The following is a 21,582-nucleotide window of genomic DNA, read 5'->3' as shown; positions in this document are numbered from 1 at the left end:
GTTTAAATGAGTTGTGATAAACTAGTGTCAGCTTGAAAAAAAGATCACTGGAGTTTGTACAGTAAAACCATCTAAGTTTATTGTCATCTGTATATTTCAGTGCTTTCTATTTTACTTTCAGATTGTCTTCTTGCAGTGTGGCAGGTTTGTGGAGTTTCATTCACAACACGGGCATTATTACAAGACAAGAATACCAAAATTTGGTCGAGATTTTTCTTACCACTATCCATCATGTGACCTTTATTTTGTAGGAGCAAGGTATGATTAAATGGATTTTTTTCCAATTCTCTTAGCAATGTTTTTCAAGACTAAAATGAACATTAAAATACCAGTAAAGTTAAAATTGGAAAAGTCACAATTCCTTCGAAATTAATAATGGAGACTGTGAAGCGGGGAGAATGTGGGAAGAGTAAGATTTATTCAGTTTCCTCTACTGGCTTTTTTTTTTTCTTTAATTCTTAAACCAAGTACATCATATATTTACGAATCTATTATAAAAGTTGCAATTCATTGTACTGTTTTAAAAAATGATTAGCATCTAAATAAGGAAAATTAAAGAACTTTTTCTGTCCTCATTAGTGTTTTGTTGCTGTCAAAGTGTAAGTCAAATCACATAAAATAATTAATTGAGTTTCTTAGAAGACATAGTAAAAATAAAATGTGGTCTTTAGGTTTACAAACAAAATAAGTAGTAATTCAAGATGTAACATAAATCATATGAAATTAAAAGATCTTAAGAAAGGAATTAATGCATCTTTTTCTCAGAAAATTGGTAGGATATTGCAGTGTAATAAATGTCTTTGGTGAACATGTACATTCTTCTCTATTTTTAAAACAGAAAGGTGGATTTTTCTTGTGTTTTAGGTTGTGAAGTCTGAAAATTCTGTATTTGGTTACAAGAATTTTTATAACTTCCCTTAATTTGGAATAATCATCATAAAATACAGTGGTATGTTTCAGTATCCATAAGAGAAAGGAGTAATTTTTGATTTTTTCTTTGTAGTTCAGAAGTATACAGGCTAAATCTGGAACAAGGAAGGTTTCTGAACTCCCTGCAAACTGATGCTTCGTAAGTTACCTGGAGTGCCTCCCATTTCTGTGTGTTCTTTCCACCAGGTGGAAGCAAACTACTGACATGCTCACCATCAGTGCTGTATCTGAATACTGCCCAGATGCATTGCAGAGTTGAAAGGGAGTCTGAGCCTCATTTTATTTTATGTTCTGTAATTCTCTGTTCTAGTTTTTGTTTTAATTGAGTTTTCTTTTGTGGATGTTCTAAAAGTGCTTAATATAGGCTTATATATTCATATAACATATTAATTATATAACGTGATCTTAAGAGCATTTCATTAAAACTTTTGCCATTATTGCTCAATTTAGCCATCACATAGAGATCTACCCACAGGGTATGTACTTTCCCAGACTTGTCTTTGTCCTTCTGCTCTTGGAATATCCCGGAGAAAATTTTTATATCTTCAGCATGTGTCTGATTCTTTTGAAAACCCTACCAGAGCAGGAGCTGGGCTTTTTTTCATGTGGGGAGAGGCAGTTGAGGAGAACAGACTTGAACAGATAAAGTGGCTGGTTGATGAGCAACAGCTGGTATTCAGTGGGTAGGATAGCTTAATGGCTGGAACAATATTTGTTTCAAAAAGAAAAAAAGGAGGAAAATCCTGCAGTGGAAGTGCTAAGGGTATAGTGTAAAAGCTGAATTAGAGAGATGAAGCTTGAAGGTGTGAGAAGGTTGTGACGTGCAGAGTTGGATGAGTTATAGAAAGAGAGGTGGAGGGCTTTGAAGGGAAGAAGTTGGAAAGTGCAGTGGTATGGTGTGAAGATAAACATTTGTACTTCGGAAGACTTGTTGGAGAAATAAATACACGTGTCCTGTTGAGAAACAGGATACGTGGGTGAGGGAAAGGCAGGCAGGCCACTTTGGAGATACAAGCTTCAGAACATAGGTAATCAGGAATACCTTTTGACATAGCTGAGTTTAAGAATATAGTGGAACAAAGGAGGTTTAAGGTTCTCAGCACTGTCCCTGATAGCTCAGAATTCTTGGTAAGATTCATATGGGAAGCTCCTATTAGGTTGCCATCCATCCGTTCTTCCAGCTGTTGCTTTTCCAGGCTGAGCAACAGTGTACATGATTACAGAGACTGTTCTAGCTCTTCTTGTGTTAAACTGTTGTAATTAAACTTGTTGCTTTTTGTGTTTTAGAGAGAGTAATGTCTGTGACATAAATCCTGTGCACTTCTTGTTTGCTCTGGGGACAGCTGAGGTAAATGTTTATATTCCTTTTATTAAAAGGGCAGTGCTGTTTGTTTCTTTTTTATATTAGTTTGCATGAGGATAAAAAGAAATTGGGACATGACTATAAATATGACATGACATTATTGTAAAAAATTAATTTTATCTTAAATGCTGTATTAAGTGTAGATCAATTAAACAACATGACTTCTTAGAGCATAATGCAGACATGGTTTCTGAGCTACCTTGGTTGCTGAGATGCTTGAGACTTTGCAGATGGGAGAGAAAATAATGTTATTTTGCTTTACAGTGTAGCCATCTGTAGAAATTAGATAGCATGTGTACTCTATTAATCTTCAGAAATTTAGTGTTAATGATTTTGAATCAGATGACATTTTAAAAGATAAATATGTGGAGCTTGTATGCCATTACTAGAACAACACGTCAATCTAGGAAATTTGATTAATTATTCGTGGATTAAAAAATTCATAATTTTATTTAAACATTTTCAGGATACCAGACATCTGTTGCATGAGCTTGAAAAGTATTTTCTGTACTGTTTAGGGTAAAGTGGAATGCTGGGATCCTAGAACTAGAAATCGAGTTGGGCTGTTGGACTGTGCTTTGAGCAGTGTGACAGCAGACACAGAGTGAGTAAAGGCTGCCTTTTCCAAATGTGTTCTTTTTTTTTTCACAAGTTTTGCATTTAGAAACAAATCCCACTTTGCATTAAAATGACCTTGCCATGGTCTTCTATTCACATGACAAGTGTGAATAAGGGGCTTTCTAAGTCATAAAGGATTCTCTTAGTTATTGATTTGAGTAGTAGCAGCTAATTTTCTCTGCAGCCACAAGTTGTGACTGTAAACAGTGCAGCTTTCTGAAGTAGTATATCTGAGTGATAGATGTAAATTAATTTACATTCATTAGCTTAGCTATTTTAACATCTAAAAAAACTATTTGCAGCCTTTATTGGTAGAATCTCTTAACTGTAAGCATTGTGCCTTTCAGGATAGATGGTTTACCATCGATTTCAGCACTGAAATTTGACGGAACATTGAATATGGCTGTTGGAACATCTACTGGGCAGGTAAACTTTCAGCTGCAATGGTTCTTAGGAGATCCTCTTCTTACAATTGCCAGTCCAAGTCTGTCATATGTATTGTGTGCTTACTGTAATGTTAAGAGCATAAATTACATGTGTAGAGTGGTAATAGTGTTAAACTTCCAGTTTATTTTGTCAAAAGGTCTTCCTCTTCACACTACTGTAGGAGCCACTTAAAATCATTGCAACCTGCATACTATATCATTTTAAGTTCTGCATCTTTCTTATGGCTGAAGAATCAAATATGTGGGGAAGTTGCTGGCTTTTGAGACTGCAGTAGTACAGTCTCAGTGCAACATATATGCTCTTCCTTGAAGAAATTACCTTTTAGCTTGTTTTTGCTGTATTATGTTTCTGTAAGGGATCATTTTAATTCATTTATTCATTGTTGCCATCATATTTGTGGAGTATGGAGATTTTTTTCTGCTTGCATCTGTCTTTTCTTGGGTTCAGAAAACTGTACCTTGTTCAAGAGCAATTACATCTCTAAGAGTTGTATTTGCAACAATGTTAGGATACATGTAATGCAAGTTTATTTTAAAAATAATTATCATATAACTATTGTAATATATAATTAGGTATAAATAATTATTATTTATAGTTTATTTTATAAATATAGTATATTTTTATATATAGTATATATATTATATATTTATATAATATAAATATATTTTATAAATATAGTTTATTTTATAGTTTATTTTATAAATAATTATCATATAACTATTGTAATATATAATTATGTATAAATAATTATTATATTTTTTATTATGCAAACTGATAATATTTTTTTCACAACAATTATTAGTATTCACACTTTGTGTGTGAAAGGTTTAAGATTTCCATAGGAAACTTTGGACATAAAAATGCAGGTTTCTGGAAGACGGGGTCTGTACTCTTTCTGTACCCTTTCTTTAACATAAAAACATTGCATTCTCTAGTGATGCACTTAAAGAAAGTGGTACTCACAAAATGTGGAAGGGAGCCTGGAAAAGATAAATCTTGCAAGAACAGCACAACAATCTAAAAGTGAGATACTAATAATTAAGAAATATGAAGAGCCTTAAGAACAGAATAGAAATGTAATTCAATCAGAGTGCAAAAGACCTTAGAAAGATGTCAAGCTCTCAAATTTGCTCTTAATTTTTCTAGGCTCAAGCATGCTGATGTTAAAATGTATTTCCAGGATACATTTGGCTCACTTAAACTGGTTTCAGAATTTAAAATTACTCCCTTTACTTAAACTTTGTTCATATATTTAAGTAAAAAACATCAAGTTTAGTTAAAACTTCAGTGAAGCTCTGTTGTGTGTGACTTCCTCTTGTTCTGTCAGTGTTGTAAATTTAATCTGTTTCGTATTCCTTAAGGTTTTATTATATGATCTCCGGTCTAGTAATCCATTAATAGTCAAAGATCATCACTATGGCCTGCCTATTAAGTCAGTTCAGTTTCAGCATCAGTTGGATTTAATTATCTCTGCAGATTCTCGAATCATAAAATTGTGGAACAAAGATACGGTAAGTGTTTTCATGTTCCTGCATTTATACATTTTTTTTTCATGCAGCTTGAATAATAAAGCTGAAATTTAATGTAGGAACCTGGGCTTTTAATGTGTCCTAATTTGCACAGCGTTTTGTCTTGTCTGACTAAATAAACCAACAGCTGGTAAGTTATTCAACAGCCTGTTGGGTATAAAGATATAATCTTTTTTTTTTTTTTTTAGCTGTTTATACATGTTTGCCTAAGATGCTTCTTTCAGTAGAGGGTTTTACACAAAAAGGAATATCTCAGCCATTGCCCTGGTTTGTGCATTTCTCACAGTGTGCTTGAACACATTCCATTACAGTTTTTCATCAGTAAAAACATGGTGATTCCAGTACCTTGCTCAAAGAAGGGCAGACAGAAGTAACAGGTAGATCAGTTATTTTATGACCTATGAAAATCGGGTGTTGCTTATTTTCAGTGAAACCTGTTTGGGTATTGAAGCAAATGCAATGCCTAGATCCAAATAACAATGTGTACAATGCTGTATTAATACATTCTGTTGCAACATCTTTGTTGCTGTCTTTTGCACCTCTAAGTAAAACTGAAATCCCTGCTTTTCTTGACCCTTTTTCATTTTATTATGTTGTTCTTTTTTGTATCTTTCCATCAGTGAAGCTTGCATAAAAATATATTATCCCACAGATTCATAGTTACACTAGTGCAGCTTTGTTTGGTTTGAGGTGCATGCTTATAGTCACTGAAAATCATGCTCTCTTTGTGCTCCTCTAGCTTTACAGTGAAACATCTCTAAAGCAGCTGTAGTAGTTTAGAGGCACTTTTTTTCTGTCCATTTCAGGCAGTCATTTCTCTATTGTTGTCCTTCTTCATGAACTTTCAACAGCCTTTTATTTTTCCTGTAATCACAAGTAGTTTTCTGTAAACTCCTCTGCAGTTATTTTTTATTGTTTAAGAGAGCAAATAAGTTACTGGTTATTATTTAAAACATCTGCAGTGGCCTCTCTCAATTTTTCCTAGGTATATGTGTTTCCCTTATTGAGAATGAAACACTCTAAGGTTTGTCAGGTGGCCTCTGCAGTGGGAAAAGGGAGGGTTTGGTACTGCTGGAAGGCAAAGGTAATTTTGGATTCCTTCCTAGAGTATGTTCCAGCTGGCTCCACCTCTCCCAGATATTGGTTCCTGACTATCTCTGGCTGGGAACCAGCTGCAGAGGCAGACTGTGGGGTGGAGAGCATATGGCTTTGATACCAATATAGCCCCATGCTGAGACGTGCCTTGGGGTGGGGAGCATGAGGCTTTTGTCTGCTAAGACTGGGGTGGGGGAGGACTCCTATTAATCATTGAGGAGAGACCAGAGGTGGGTGGGGTAACAGCAGTAACTGGGAGAGAAAGGAAGGGCCCAGAAAGGTAGGTGGGATTGCTGCAGGGGATAAAAAAAGAGGAACGGGATCAAAATTTGCTCTGTTCCTGTCCCTCATTTAGAGCTGTGTAGGCATGTACTCTCATGCTTCAGATTCTGTAGCCCAGTTCTGAGAGTCTTCCTTGACTGGCTGTCTTGTGTGTTGGCTTATAAGAGCACCTGTATTTTGTCTGGGTTTTTCAGACTCGGTTCCAATTCTTATTTTCTTGAGAACGCTGTTTCCTGCTTGTGCCGCTTTCTTAAGTAGCCTTTGTAACTTCAATTCTGATCTAAGCTAGATACCACTGAATGCTTTCAGTACTTTTTTTTTGTACTTAGACCTCTTTAGTACTGAGTTGATTGTTATTCTATGACCATTATATGATAAATTATAAGTAAAGCACTAAGCTATATTTAATTTCATGTAGACATAAGCAGGGTGGCAGAACTAAGCTTCAGAATTAAAATCCACTCCCAATCCATCATTTCATCTGGAGATAATAACCACATATGATAGTTTAAACCCACCATATTCAAAGTTGAGCAAAATGAGGGTTACACTGACAATATGCCAGGTACTTATGGACTTCACCTCCTCTTGCACAGAACAAAGTAAATCTGGTACAAATGTTTTCAACACAGAAGTGTGAGCTGAGGCATTGAGGTGTTACTGTACATTGCTGTGTCTTCAGTAAGCCATAGGCTACACATTCTTCTAAGAGATCAGATCAGAGACAAAGCACAATACTGAGTTCCTTTTATTATATTCAGGTACTTTATTGTTCTGCAAAATCTGTTCCATCTTTATCTCATAAATATTTCTTAGCATCTATACTGGATATTCTTGATGTTCAGATTTACTAAATTTACTTGATTATATTGCTTTAAGTTCTTTATAACTGATTTTCTTCCAACAATTTCAGGGGAAGATATTTACTTCAATGGAGCCACAGTATGATATCAATGATGTCTGCCTGTATCCAAATTCAGGTATGTTTGATCTTTCCTTGCTTTAGATACAGCCCTTACTGTGCCCTTCCTTAGATGGAATACCTTGGATTTTAGTTGTAGATTCCTAAGTGCAGAGATTTGCATGCTTTTTGAGACTGTTTTCAAATTTGTTACATCTCACAATGTTATTTTAGAGGTCAGAACTCAGGGTCACTTCTTAAGTTTCCAGTAAGTAATGATATTTCTACTAAATGTTGGTTGTATGTGCACATGTGCTTTGTACCTCAGATTACAACTGGCCTTAATTTTCCCTGCTTGATACAAGTTTTTTAGTTCTTAACTACTATTGGACACCTGCTTTTTTTTTTTTTTTTTTTTTTTTTTCCACCGTAGAAAACAGTACTGAAAAATATGAAATAAAAATCAAGGATGGCACAGGACAAAATTCCTCATCCAGTGAATGCCTGTGTTGCAAACTCTGCTATTACATTAATTTTAGAGAGAGGTAGCAGCAAAGACAGTGACTTGGACTTTGATTAATGCCAGCAGCTTACATTCAAGATTGTAGATAAGTGAGTTTGAGATTTCTAACGAGTTAAAACTTACCTTGTCTTTTCTGCCAATTTCAGTTAGGAATGTGTCCTTTTAAAAATGATCTTTTATTTGTAAGATGAGCACTTAAATACTGATCCCTGCTGAGATGGTGGACATTTTTGACCTTATGTGGCAGCAAGACTGTAATGGTCTGCAGTATCTTGCTGATTAAAATATTAACTGACTTCCAGGCTGTTCAGGTTTAGTTAACCCTTTCTGAAACAGAGTGGTGTTTCACTACTTAGGAATGGAGCTAGGTTTTTCTGAGCCCTCAAAAAAGACACTGGTACCACACTGGACATTACTTTTATGATGTGTCTGTCATCTACATCTGGATCAGTGATGTAGACTGCATTCCAGTCTACATGAGTAGCCTTGACTCAGCTTCAGTTAAGTTGTAGAATATAAGTGAAGCTTAATAGTATCTTCAGTGTATAAAAATCTGTGCCTCGTTTGTTTCACTTATTGTAAAAAACCTTAAGTTAAACATTTCCATTTTCTAAAACTCTTTCTGCCACTTACTGCCACTTCATAGTTGTGTTTTCATTCCTTTAAATTGATGATACTGAATTACGGAAGTCTTTCCAAATACAATCTTTTTAAAACAAGTTCTCTGAAAAAAGTGTCCTTTAAAGTGATCAAACTAGGCTGCTGTGTACTTTGTTAGGGTGTGGTCTCCCCATAAAAAGTGGTTGAAACTAGCAAGCTGAAACCATGAAGGTGTGTGCAGTATCTTTTTAAAAATTCTTTTATTTCCTCTGTAGAATATGCCCTTATACTGTTCTGAAGACTGCTTTTCCCTCCTTTAGTTATCGGTGGAAGACTCTCAAAGAGTTCTTCCCCATTATTTTCATGTTTGAAGCACCTGCAGAATTGATTTTTCATTTAATTTGTCCAGTGATTCACATTCAGTCAGTGGAGAAATGCTTTGTCTCCTGAAATTGTAGTGATCCTACTGATATGTTAAGGGAGTATGGAACCTATATACTATGTTATAGTACATTGTTTATGTATATATAGATGTATATACTATTTTGTTTTTTCCTTAAATTGCCTGCACACCTTCCCAGGTATGGTTTTCAGCTTCAGATTGCTGACTAAGCTTTCACAAATTTCTTGCTTTGCCGGGAAAGCAAACCCCCTTTTTTTCCTGACATTTTAAATCCAGCTGCGTTGTGTATTTTTAATAAAGGATTAGATAGGAAGGATTACTCCACCCATGTTAATTGCGTTCCTTTAGTTGGGTGTAAATTAGATTTCTACCCTCTGGGTGTGTAGTAATTGACCTAATTATTTGTAGTCTCAGTGGCATATATTACAATGCTTCTAGATCAGAATGTTATCTAACATGATTGCTCTTCTTCATATTCCATTTCTTGTATTACCTGGTAATCACCTGAGTTGGAAAGACAAAATTGAGATAAACATGAAAGTATATGCCAAATGTCCTTATTACTCTCCTATGTAGAAGGAAATTGAGGGTATTTCTCATTTTCAACCTACATGAAGTCCTGTAGAAGTTGGAGACTTTCTATGGATTTTCATATTTGTACTGTAGGCATTTTTTACACTCAATAGCCTTTATTCATGGTGTTTCTTGGGTATATTCATAGATATTTCAAATTTTCCATTTGCTCAGGTTGTCTAATATCACTAGGATTATTACATCTGAAACCACAGTGTCCTGTCCCATTTTGTATTGAGAAGCTACTGTTCTGTTATTCCCCAGGATGAAATATGAACAACAGTGTAAACCATGTCATGATTTATAACTTCATTTAGACTACAGGTGTGTGTTTAAAAACTAAATGCCCCCTTGTATTAGTAATAGAGGCTTAGGCCCAAGGTAGGTTTTAAGTGTAATACAAACTGGATTTATTCTAAACAGTGTTATGGGGTGAACTATTTAAATTTGTTATGAAAACTGGCAGCCCACAGTTGTCCAGACTCAGTGTTGCTTGAAGTGGTGCTGAACAGTTAAGATTGAGGACAAAAAGCATGAATATGTAGGAAATGAAACTTTGTTAATCATGCTGCTATCAGATCTATTTTTCCTTAGCTTTTGAGGCTACAATTTATTATGGGTCCCACTTAGCTGTTCCATTGCAGGCCAAGAATATTTCCTATGTGAGTGCTACAGGTTCTGTGACTTCACCCCACCCCTCCCTAACTCATAAAAGTTCTTTACCTACAAATTCTCAGTTGCCATTCTTTTTTATTTTTCTTTTCTGTGTCAGAAAATTCTCTATTTTTTCCATTTCTTTTCACAGAAGATATTTTGTCCTATGTACACATCTTCATGTGAATATATGTGTGTATATTTATATTTAAAAAAAAAAAAATAGTGTTATCCTCTTGTAACCAGTTTTTTTAAATGTGGAAATCTCTTTTTAGGAATGCTAATGACTGCCAATGAAGCTCCTAAAATGAATATCTATTATATACCAGTAAGTAATATAAATTGTTATTGATGAAGCTCTTTTAAAATTCAGTTGTTTGGTGCCATTCATGTTGGTAAATTACTTCATTTAGATTTTTGCATTTAAAGAAAAGTAAAATTTTTATACTTGGGTGTAGTTTGTATCACATTGTTTCTTAAATAGAAATGACAACTAATTTAGTTAATTGCTCTCTAAAGAATTTACAATTTGTTTACTGAAGCTGTTCCATACATCTGGGTCAAGGAAATCCCACGCAAGGATAGAGGTTGGGAGGAGAAAGGATTGAGGGCAGCCCTGAGGAGAAGGACTTGGGGGTGGTGGTAGTCCAGAAGCTCAACATGAGCCATCAGTGTGTGCTTGCAGCCCAGAAAACCAACCAGGTCCTGGACTGCATCAAAAGAAGCACAGACAGTGGTCAAGGGAGGTGATTCTCCCCCTGTGAGACCCCACCTGGAGTGCTGTGTCCAGTTCTGGAGTCCCCAACATAAGAAGGACACAGAGCTCCTTGAACATGTCCAGAGGAGAGCCACTAAAATGCTCAGAGGGCTGGAGCACCTCCCCTATGAAGACAGGCTGAAGAAGTTGGGGTTGTTCATCCCAGAGAAGAGAAGGGTCCAAGGTGACCTCATAGCAGCTTTCCAATATCTGAAAGGGGCCTACAGGAAAGCTGGGGTAGGGCTTTTTGCATGGGTGTGTAGCAAGAGGACAAAGGGAAAAGGTTGAAATCTTGAAGAGGGGAGATTTAGGTTAGACATTAGGGAACAATTGTTTCCTGTGAAAGTGGTGAGATGCTGGCACAGGTTGCCCAGGGAAGCTGTGGCTGCCCCTTCTCTGGAGGTGTTCAAGGCCAGGTTGGATGGGGCCTTGAGCAACCTGATCTAGTGGGAGGTGTCCCTGCCCATGCAGGGCGGGGTTGGAACTGGGTGAGCTTTTAAGGTCCCTTGCAACCCAAACCATTCTGTGATCCTCAGATGAAATAAGTTTGTCTTAAGACAAAGTATTAGCTGTAGTTAGAAACTGAACACTTTGATTCTGGTTGTCTATCCTTTGTAAGGTTTAGAGAGTAGCTCTCCAAGTTATGTTTTTTTAACTCTTGTCTTTTTAATTAATGAATCAGAGAAGGCAAAATCCCCATCTTTTTGAAGACTTGAGATTTTCTAAAAAACAAATGGACTATTAATTTAAATAATTCAGATGTAAGAAGCATTTCTTCTGTCTCTAAGAGTAAGGTTCAGTGTCATTCTGAATATTGTGCACTGAAAATTTGTTCTGCGGGTATTTATGATGTGTGGATTTCACATCTGTAGCACATTAGAGGTGCATATCCAACATTGCCACTTAGCCAAAAATACTATTTTATTCTCAATTGTCACCAGCAATGAGTGGGTGTTGGAACTCATTCTAGCCAGCACTGAGTATTCTTTCACATATGGTAAATAAAAATGAAAAATACTTAATTTTTGTTCTCCCAAAAATCTCAGTCTCATGGAATCCTCTGAATACTAAATTTATGTTTCTGAAGTTAGGTAAGTAATTTTTAGCTAAGAAAGATAAGCAGTATATAGTAGATCCCATATCATACTTAACAGAGATTATCACAAACCTAAATACTGACAAATAGTAGTATTTTTGCAGCATGCAGGTTATTCCAATGAAAATTAACACAAATCATTACTTAAACTATCTTCCTTTTTTACTGTTCTCTGATTATTGGTGTCTGAGTCTGCCTGAACTTGTTTGGGTCACACTGTTTTATGGGCTTTACACCCACAGTGACACATGGGAATAGAGATGATAAATGTTAAAGCATAAATCCTAATTTAGGTTCTATTTTTTAAGTACAATTGTGTGTAAGAAAATTAAAAATTTTATTCAAAGGCCACTGTCCAGATCAAATTTCTGTTTTGAATAAGCTAAACTTCTTCAGTTTGTAAATGGCTTTTAGTCTGAAGGCTGCTGAAGACACAGTAAGTACTGGCATGACTTTTTTCAGTCATCAATCTGTAGTTCATTTCAAAACATGGAATGCTTATTTTAGAGAATAGGAAAGCTGATGGTAGTGAGAAGTAACTTTGAAATAGAGACAGATTTTTTTTTTAATCTTTTTAAATGCAGAAAATATAAAATGGAAAAGTCATGTCAGCCTTAAGCTGCTATGGGGCATTTGTTATTAAGGAAACTTAAATTTTATTAATGTTATTCATGTTACAGTTTTATTCTTTAATCTTTTGTGCTAGTTATTTGAGCTCAGAGATGCACACCTGTCCTTTGGTTTCTGTGTCTGTAGGTTATTAAGACAAGGGTGTTTTCCATCCTTGGAACACTAATTTCCTTGTGCATGTGCAGATGAGCTTAGCTGCATGTGTCTTTAGAGTAAAACTTAAAAGAACTAGTTATTTGCTGTATTACCTGATCTCTTTTAATAGTGTCATTTTCAGGCTTTTTGTAAGAATTAGGATTCACTGCTTTTCCAATGAGTAGCTTAATTTTCTGTTTGTTTACTTAGAGATAGAAGTAAATACTACTTAAAATGCATCCTCTGTGTTTGAGATGTTGACAAGAACTGAGTTATAATTCTTGAATTCCACAACAGAATAAATGCCTGGGGGAAATGCTACTGCTATAAAGGACAGTTGTGCTTCAGAACTCATGGAAGTACTTCTGTGTAAATAGAATCCATTCAATTGCCTAGCCCCTCATTGCCCTGTAGTGCCAACAATTCTCTCTTTTTTAAAGTCTTTGGAACAGCTACAAGGAATTACCCTGATCATGGTCAAGGAGGATACAGGATATTTAAAAGCTCAAACGTATGGTGCTGTTTACAGCATAAGAAAAAAAAAGTCTTTAGAAGAAGACATACACAGAAGCCAGAGCCTTACAGAGCAAGAGTACATATATATGTGTATGGGTGCAGCCATAATCAGCATCCTCTGTCCTTGAAATTGGCCAGACAGAGTAGGACTGTGCCCAGCCCAGGCTCTCATCAGGCTTGCTTAGTGTGGGCACAGTGCTGTGCTAACACAGCCACAGGACCTGTGAACCAGAGCTGGCTCCTGTCTGCCCAGCTTGGAGTACGGTCTGACTGAGCTCATGTCTGACTGAGTTATCTGTGTACGTGTGCCCATTGTTAATGCCAAAGCTAAATTTCCATTGCAAAAACAAAAAAATTACTGTGTCTTGTACTTCAGTCTTATAAAAGAGTTGACAATGGGTATCATACTGCTGTCTGTAAGTGAAGCAGCATGCTTTAGCTTTTTCTGAAGAATTTTCAACAAGTATGACATTTGAGATTAGGAATGTCTGAGAAAACTGTGCTTCTCTTACAAAAAAAGAAAAACCACCACAATTGATTCCTATGTTAGCAAAGCTGTTAGTGGAGGGAAAGCAAGCTGATTTTTGTTTTACTAGAAAGGACAGGCAGTTTTGGTTTTAAATAGTAAGAAGATGCCTTGTGTAGGTACACAGTGTGGGGAGTGAGTAAAAGCCAAATTCAATCTGACCCTTAAAATGGGATGTTTGTTTTACATAGGTAACATTTTGAATGGCTTAGCTTAGAGACTTTGTTTTTGTTTTATTTTGTTGGGCTTTAATGAGGGCAAGTGCCTCTGACTGGAATTGGGCTGTTTGCCAATACTTTAATAGTGAACTTGCAGTTTATGCAAACATTTGGAACCTACTTGTTGCCAGCTGGCTTCCTGGTATATTGCTTTGATGTGTTCCTCAGGAAGGTTGAAATGAAAGTTGTGTGTGCCTTGGGATACTTTTTAGACTATTGACTCAGAAATGTAAGTTAAATCAACAGTGCAACCACGTCCTGGCCAAATAAGTGAAGAGAGGAAGAAGCTCCACCAGCACATGGTGGTCTTCTGGCCTGGCATCTAAGATAAGCTGGGTTCTCTTAAATTTAATTGAGCCTGTTAGCTTCCGTGACATAAAATATGTTCTCTTTTCAGATTGTACAGAAAAACTCCTACGGAGCTCTTGCATGCTCTGGAAGCAAGGGGGATAGGTGTTATTTATTGTGTTTACTACTGATTACATGAACATGTCTGATCTTAGCTCAGACGTTTTAAATCAGTCCTGTCTCCTTTATTGGGCTTGAAATTTTGGGCTGCATATACATAATGAAACTGAAACTTGCTCTATTCATTAGGCTGCTAAAAGAAGAGAGCAATTAAGCGAGTAATTAATTGAGTGTAATATTCTGTGTTCTGGATTTCTTTACTTTCCTGCAGTCCTGGCAGAAAACTCCCTGTTGAGGCTAGAAGCAATGTACCTTTGGTGCAGAGAAGATATTAAGCTCTAAGAAAAAATAAATCCTGAAGCGTCTCTGGCTTCTTTACAGGTGGTTTTGGAAAATCATTTTATATCCTAGCACTCTCCTAGTTCAGGGTGGTTAGACTTATAAACTGGAAATGTTTCAAGGACAGGTATTTCTTGCATACTCAATGATTCAGTTTAACCAAGAATATCTTTAAAATGGGTCTGGTTTCTAATACTGTACCTACTTTGGGTATATGGGTCTCTATCACTTTAAATATTTATTAATTTTGTCCTGTTTAAATTAGATAGCTTTTCAACTAAATTATTCATTCCTGGTACTACTTTTCTTTCATACACACTATTTTAGGTAATTTATTTCTCTGTTTTCAGGTTCCCTACTTGCCTGTTTTAATTACTGTTTCCTTACCACCATCTTTTTTTTTCCTTTACTATGCAACAAAAATGGTCCTTTTTTTTTTCTCTCTAAAATTTAGGAGATTTAGGAGAAAAGATTAGGAGAAAAATATTTTAGATAACTGTAGTAAAAAACATAATCACAGGCTAAGGCACCAAATCCTACTAATGCTTATGTTTTCATGAAATGCATTGGGTATTTAATGAAATAAATATATAGAGAGAACTTATACTGAAGGAAATACAAGTAAATATAGTTTTTTTAATACCTCAAATCACCTCCTTTGTTTCTGTCTGGTATGGGAGAGTTCTGCATTGTAAATTAAGAATGAACATGCTTTGTTTCAGTTGTGGGCTTCCAAGTTAGCTGCTTATAAAACTTCTTGTAACTGAACTGACTCAAGATTTGTGTTCTGTTCACTGACAGAAAAAGCATTTATCTGAGATAGGTTGGTATTCTCTGTCAGTCTGGGGACGGTGCTCTCACTGGTTCTGTACAGGGGCTTACAATAATCAGGTATTTATCCTTACAATCTGTCATTTTCCACTTTAAAGGATGTGGGAGGATTCTCGTGTGGCACAGTCCACACTTACTTTTATTGTCATAGCCTTGCAGAGGAATTTTATCAATCTAAGACTTGCTTTCTCATCCTTTCACAATTCTGTTTTCTACTAATTGCCTTTTTCTCTCTCTTGGGTCTTTATATGCCGGGGTTACAATTAGAGAAAAACACCTCTCCGCTCCAGTTACTTCATGCCCTTAAGACCAATGTTCTGTAAAATCAGCTGTCATTCAAGTGGTTTATGGTTGCTGCTGGAGTTAAAGCAAGATCCTCTGAACTGATTTTTGGCTATGAAGAAATGTTGCAATTCTTTTTGTACTTGTGGCCGGCATTTTGACACTAATAGAACAAATTAGGACTAGAGTGTGAAATGTTTTCATGTTTTCTGATTGGCAGTATTGAATCACTCTGCATTAATGCTGCCTCAGCTGTCTTCTTGAAGATCATATCATGAGACTGTATATTTATTAGAAGACAGTTGCTCTTCTTCTGTATATTCCTGCCTAAGAAGTTTTAAAGTAAGGTGGAAAGCAGCTGTGAAACTGAATTGTGCTGAGATTTTTTTTTTGGATCCTGAAACAGTGTATTTCATGCCCTGTGAAAAAATATTTCAAAATAAAAATATATTAGTTACAATATAGAACGGCAAATGTTGCTCCTAACCTTAATTTGCCTATTTTGAGAAGTATGAAATTAGTAGAATGCAGGGTTATTATGAAGTAGCATATTGCAGTTGTGCTTTGGGTCTGACAAGTGTTAAAGGAAAAAACCTGCCTTTAATAAAATGCTAATTCTGAGTCTTATCCTTTACACAGAAAATGTGCAAATAATACAAAAGGAATGTCTGGTGAATGATATATTACTTATCTCACAGTACTAACAAGCATAGGAAAAAAGTTGTTTATCATCACAAACAGAAATGTGGGCTTCCTACTTTAACCTAAACACTTTCAAAGCAAAAAATAACATTCTGGGCTTATTCCCAACAAAGGATATCCTGCATTTCCCATGCCCTAGCTGAGAGACACTGTACCACTCATCACATGGATGTAGAAGGAAAACACCCAACGTGCGATGATCAGGAAACAATTTCTGTTCTTCCTCTGAAATTTGTTGTAAATGTGGGGGTTTTTTTGCTAGTGACATAGTAGTGCAGCATAAAGTGAAGATTATTAAGGTGTATGATCCCTCATCACTGTTGTAGTGGCTGATAATATTTTTTTTTAGTAGATAGCAGCATGCTGGTTGTTAAGTCTGTACGTCCTTATAATTTACGTCATACCCTTTGTGGAGCAAAGGAGAAAATTCTTAAAAATGGAATTTTTACTGACTTACAAGGTGATTGCTCTGCCAGTCGACAGAATCACATGGTTGATAGAAATTGATTGTATGGGCCCCTCTGTTCTTTGGTTCCTGTTTTAAGATAACAAGTTTTGAGGGATGTGTTAGCAAATTTAAGCTTTGTGTATTTGAAACGTAATTTTTTGTTTCTTTAGGTGTAGTTGTACCTTCCTTTGGACCTTCTATTTCTCACCTGATTTTGTAAGATTTAGAGGTGCAGTTGCTCAGCTTCAGTCAGTGAAGAGGAAACAGTCACAGATAATGAAAAGATGTAATTGGTGATAGAGTGTCTTTCATGTAGTAAGAATTGGCGTCTTTTCTAGCTTTTGGATCAGAGAGGACAAAGCATCTCAGTATTCTTTGGTAATTTCAACTACCTATTTCATTATATTTAAAAGCAGAGGCAAGTGGCACTTGTGGCTTTTCTGTATCATAATTTTCTGCACTGCACTCAGTTGTGAACCAAATGTTTTGTGAGTTAGGACTGTTTTATATTAAAATAGTAATAAAGTTTTGATTTAAGATTTCTATCACATAAACCTGAGCAAGAAAAAACCCAGTCAAATACATGGAAGCTTTCAGATATATATTTGAAAGGTGTTTCCTACTCAAAGCCGAGTATTTTGTAAGTTATATAAAATTTCTTCTCACTAGTATTATGCTCTGTAAAGAGTAAACTTATGTTGAGGTTATCTTCAGTATCTGTCTGGGAGAGCTGCACATTCCCAACAGGCAGTTGCATTTTCTTCCCTTAGTGTTGTCTGGCAGTAGCTGTATGAACTCACAGAGAGTCTTTCTGCCAGCTCTGCAAAGAGCAATTAAGCTGCCGTGGTGGGCAGTTGCTAGAAGCTCACTAATTCCTAGATTTCTAGTACTTTGTCAGTTATATATGGTAGATATACCACTGGATATGGTCATTATTTTCTATCCCTCAAGTTTCATTAAAATGCATTAAAATTCTCTGACCTGCAGTACAGTAACTTTTGTTTTCATTACCGTTTATGCTCTAACATTCCGTGGCATCTGGTTGTATTGCAAGAGCCCTGTTTTTCCTGGCCATTTAAAAACACAAGAGGCAAGTCCCCACACAGTGTCATGGTGGGAAGTGGGAAGTTCCCTGTCCCATCAGAGAAATGGAAAAGGGAACTTGCTGGGATTTTGTGTTTCTGACTTATTCTTAATTCTTCTTACTTGCTAATTTAGATTTCAATCAGAGGCTATTATATGCATACTAAAATGACTCAGGCATGGTACTCTCATACAAGTAAGATGGATGATTTGTCCATAGATGGCCTGTGCCCTTAGTATTGCAAGAAATGCTACCATATTTTGAGATACAGTTTTCTGATGTATGCCTTTATATATATATATTTTTTTTTTCTTCCCCAGAGGAGACAGACCTGTAGCAAATGTTCACAGGTAAATAAAAATTCTGTGAAGTGAGACTCAGCTGATCCTGCTGCATGCAATTTGAGTAACTTACCCAAGTTATTGCAACAGAAGGTGTTCTGTTAGGACAGGAACACACTGTTGGCAACTTTTAATTCATTTCCAGCTGATATATCTGAGGAAGTGCTGAAGCAGATCATGCTTGTAAGGCATGCTGTGAAAAGCCTTCTCTTCTTACCTCTTGAGCTTCGTTTGATTAGTTGCCTTAGTGGGAAGGTAGTGAGTTCTTGTACTTCTGGTTTCTATTTTCTGACCTCGGATCTTGAGTCTCATATCCAATTGCCTAAATACCTAAAGCCTGTAGGGAGTCTGATAAATAAAAAGATCCCTAACAATAGTGGTGGTTGTTTATCTTCTATGTATGTCAGCATGTCAGAATGTGATAATATTGGTGAGAGCATCAGACTCCTTGCTTTTAATGCCACTGAAGTTACAGGTGACTTGTAAGAAGTGTTGTTTTTTCATCCTGTCTTGTGAGCAAGAGAACTATTCTGCTAATTTTATTTATGGTTTTAAGGAGTAACTTTCATTGCTGAAAAATTGTTTGCTGTTTCTGTCTCAGAGGGCATTTTTTCCCAAACATTTTGAGCAACAGGACTGTTGCCTCCTTTGAAAGCTGGTGGACACCCACAGTGAGAGCAGCCCTGTGCCTGAATAACTGACTGTGATGCCTGACAAATCAGAGAATATGAGATTTTTTAAAAATCCAGTATAAAGCAAACTGTTTACAATCAGGAAAAAAGTACTTACCATCTGGTAACTACCAGGGCAGAAAGATTTAGTGGCTCATTCCTAGAAGATGTGTGCAAGTTCCTGCAGCAGTTTTTGTTTAATACTGGGAAGATCTTAAAAGCAACATTTCTTTTAACGTGCTGTCTAAGGAGTAAAACCTGAAAATTGTTCATCTGGCAGCTTCCATAGCACAATGAAAGGTAGAAAACCCAACCTCTCTCAGATTAGTGAATCTGCCAAAAATGTCTGGATGTGCTGGAGTTAGGATGAGAGAAAGAGCCAATTAGTTGTATAGTTCAGTGAAATTTATGAGCGTGTGGGCTCAAAACCAAACACAGTGATGTTGTCAGTAGTGTGCCGAAACAGAAAAATCTTCTGTTCAGTCTCTCTTGGTCATAGCCCTACTCCAGGGAGCTACCTGGTGGCTGTGGAATTCAGTTACCATAAAAGCATCAAATATACACCATATCGCTTAGAGTGAATGAGAGCATGGCACTATGAAAAATGAAAATATATGAAGATTTGTTTGGAATTTATTCCTTAGCCCAATTTAATTCAGCGAATTAAATAATTTTATTTAGTCCATTAGGTGGGTTTTCCTTATGAGATTACCAGGGTACAGCTGGAGTTTGTCATAGAGAAAGAAAATGAGAAAGGAATGAGAAATTCAGCATTACAAGTTGTTCAGAGTAGGTTGGTTGCTAAGGGAAATGCAGTGTATATGGAAACAGTAGGTAGAAACGTAACAAGGTAATGCTGAGCTGCTTGGGCTGGGTATGGCTGAAGCCCAGAAGCATGGAAACAAGGAGAGCCACAGCTTTTCATGTCTGTAAGCTAGAAATAATCCATCTGATTTTTGAAAGTCACCTATTGCAATTGGTGTAACCTTTTACATCAAGCTGTTCTTTCTTCTTTTGCCTTTCCTGTTGCATATACATTAAAACTTTTTAAAGTTACTATGTATCGAGAGCTAATTCTTAAAATTAGGGTGCAAACCATTGAAAACAGTATTCTTAAAATGAATGGTAATTAATTACTCGTGTAATAGCATTAATTAAACTTGCCTATGCAGTTAGGGACCTAATTATGTTTAAAATGCAATTGCACTTTTCAATCACTGCCCACACTGGGGATTGCTTGTTTTTTTGCTCTTCCCTCAGACCTTCTATAATCTTCTCCTCCTGTTAGATGGCATGATTGAAGCTGAGAATATTTATGTAAATGTGTGCATTTGCTTTCTCCATGAAATGTGTCCTGTTAAAAGTTTAAAATGCTTTTTATTGTGCCATTTTATTAAAAACAAAACAAAACCCACCACAAAACACCAAAGTGGAGATTTATTATTATTGATCTTGTTGTTACTCATCTCCTACAAAGAATTGGTTTTGGCTCCTACAAGTAAATAGGTATGTGAGATCATTGAGTCATATGTATAAAATATGTATAAAATATATTTGTTTTAAAAACCTAATAACCTAGGATAGAATTTCTCTTTGTTAAAGTGCATTGTTTGGTTTTGTTTTTTTTAAATGCAAACAAAGGAATGGAGGAGCTTCCTTGGATCAGAGAGTCCAGTCTTATGTTATCACACTCAGATTGTACAGTCTTTTCCATGAATATGTCAGGTTTCATCTGAACACCAGCTGTTTGTTTCTTCCTCATAATCTCCTAGCATCTTTTCACTGTACTTGCTGCAGTTTACACTCATGTATCCTGAACATTATTGCCTCTACTTGTACAAGATTTACACTGGGTCATTTTTCCTATCTTATACTAATACAATGGCTGCAAATAACTGGTTTTATTGTCTTATAATCAGATAGTGTAGTTTTTTCCTATTCTGTTCCTTACATGTGATAGTGATGTGCTATATATTTCATCCAGTTCTCAGCATCTTAGTTTTCAAGGTAGCTTTTTTTCCCTGATTTTGACCCTTCTTGTGTTGACAGTTTGTCATCAGCAGATTTTATTGGCATTTTCCCACTATTCATGGCAGTCATTACTGAAAGTATTTAACAGGATAATCCTTGGAGCTTCACATAACCTTTTCTCTGTGCATTAGCACCCCTTTCAGCGTAAGCTGTTTCTCATTAGCTAATTCCTAACTTTCCTTACAGCTATTAAAATTCCTATCTTAAGAATATCCAGAGCTCAATTGAAGGCCTTAAAAATATGCTGTGTTTTTTGTAATTGACAGTATTCTAACAGTATGGCAGGGAATGATTTAATTTGCACGTTTTTGCTACCTGGTAAGGTTCATACAGTCTGAATTCATAGAAGGTAGCAGAACAAGCAATTCGAAGAATTTTGAAAGAAGATTTTTCTTATAAAATATGTTATGAAGGAGCAGTGATATGATGTATTTCCTTACATACATGTTATTAATGCTACTACTATGGTATGGTGTGATATGGCATTGCAGAGTTAATTTTTGTGGAATTTGCAAAGTTGCTGTGAAACTGCATCTTGCTGTCCTGTTCTGCTGTGGCAGCTGCTTTCTAAAGCCTCTGGAAGTGTTTTGTTGAATGATGTCCACATCTATTAAGTCAGTCTTCTAGAGGGAATTCAGGCAGCATAAAC

General features: G+C 36.1%; 1 protein-coding gene across 1 annotated transcript in view; it reads left to right on the top strand.

Moving 5' to 3' along the window:
• The window catches only part of NOL10 (nucleolar protein 10), a 47,755-nt gene that overhangs the window by 6,665 nt on the left and 19,508 nt on the right, over window positions 1-21,582 (top strand). The window contains exons 6-13 of the mRNA XM_071741905.1: window positions 122-258; window positions 1,004-1,069; window positions 2,218-2,278; window positions 2,812-2,897; window positions 3,259-3,337; window positions 4,720-4,869; window positions 7,178-7,244; window positions 10,194-10,246. Coding sequence (XP_071598006.1) covers window positions 122-258; window positions 1,004-1,069; window positions 2,218-2,278; window positions 2,812-2,897; window positions 3,259-3,337; window positions 4,720-4,869; window positions 7,178-7,244; window positions 10,194-10,246 — 699 coding nt within the window. The remainder of the gene's footprint in view (window positions 1-121; window positions 259-1,003; window positions 1,070-2,217; window positions 2,279-2,811; window positions 2,898-3,258; window positions 3,338-4,719; window positions 4,870-7,177; window positions 7,245-10,193; window positions 10,247-21,582) is intronic.

The sequence above is a fragment of the Heliangelus exortis genome, chromosome 3 (assembly GCF_036169615.1).
Source record: "Heliangelus exortis chromosome 3, bHelExo1.hap1, whole genome shotgun sequence".
In the NCBI taxonomy this organism is placed as follows: Eukaryota; Metazoa; Chordata; class Aves; order Apodiformes; family Trochilidae; genus Heliangelus; species Heliangelus exortis.
The sequence above is the reverse complement of the archived record's forward strand: the minus strand, read 5'-3'. Positions and strand labels throughout refer to the sequence as shown.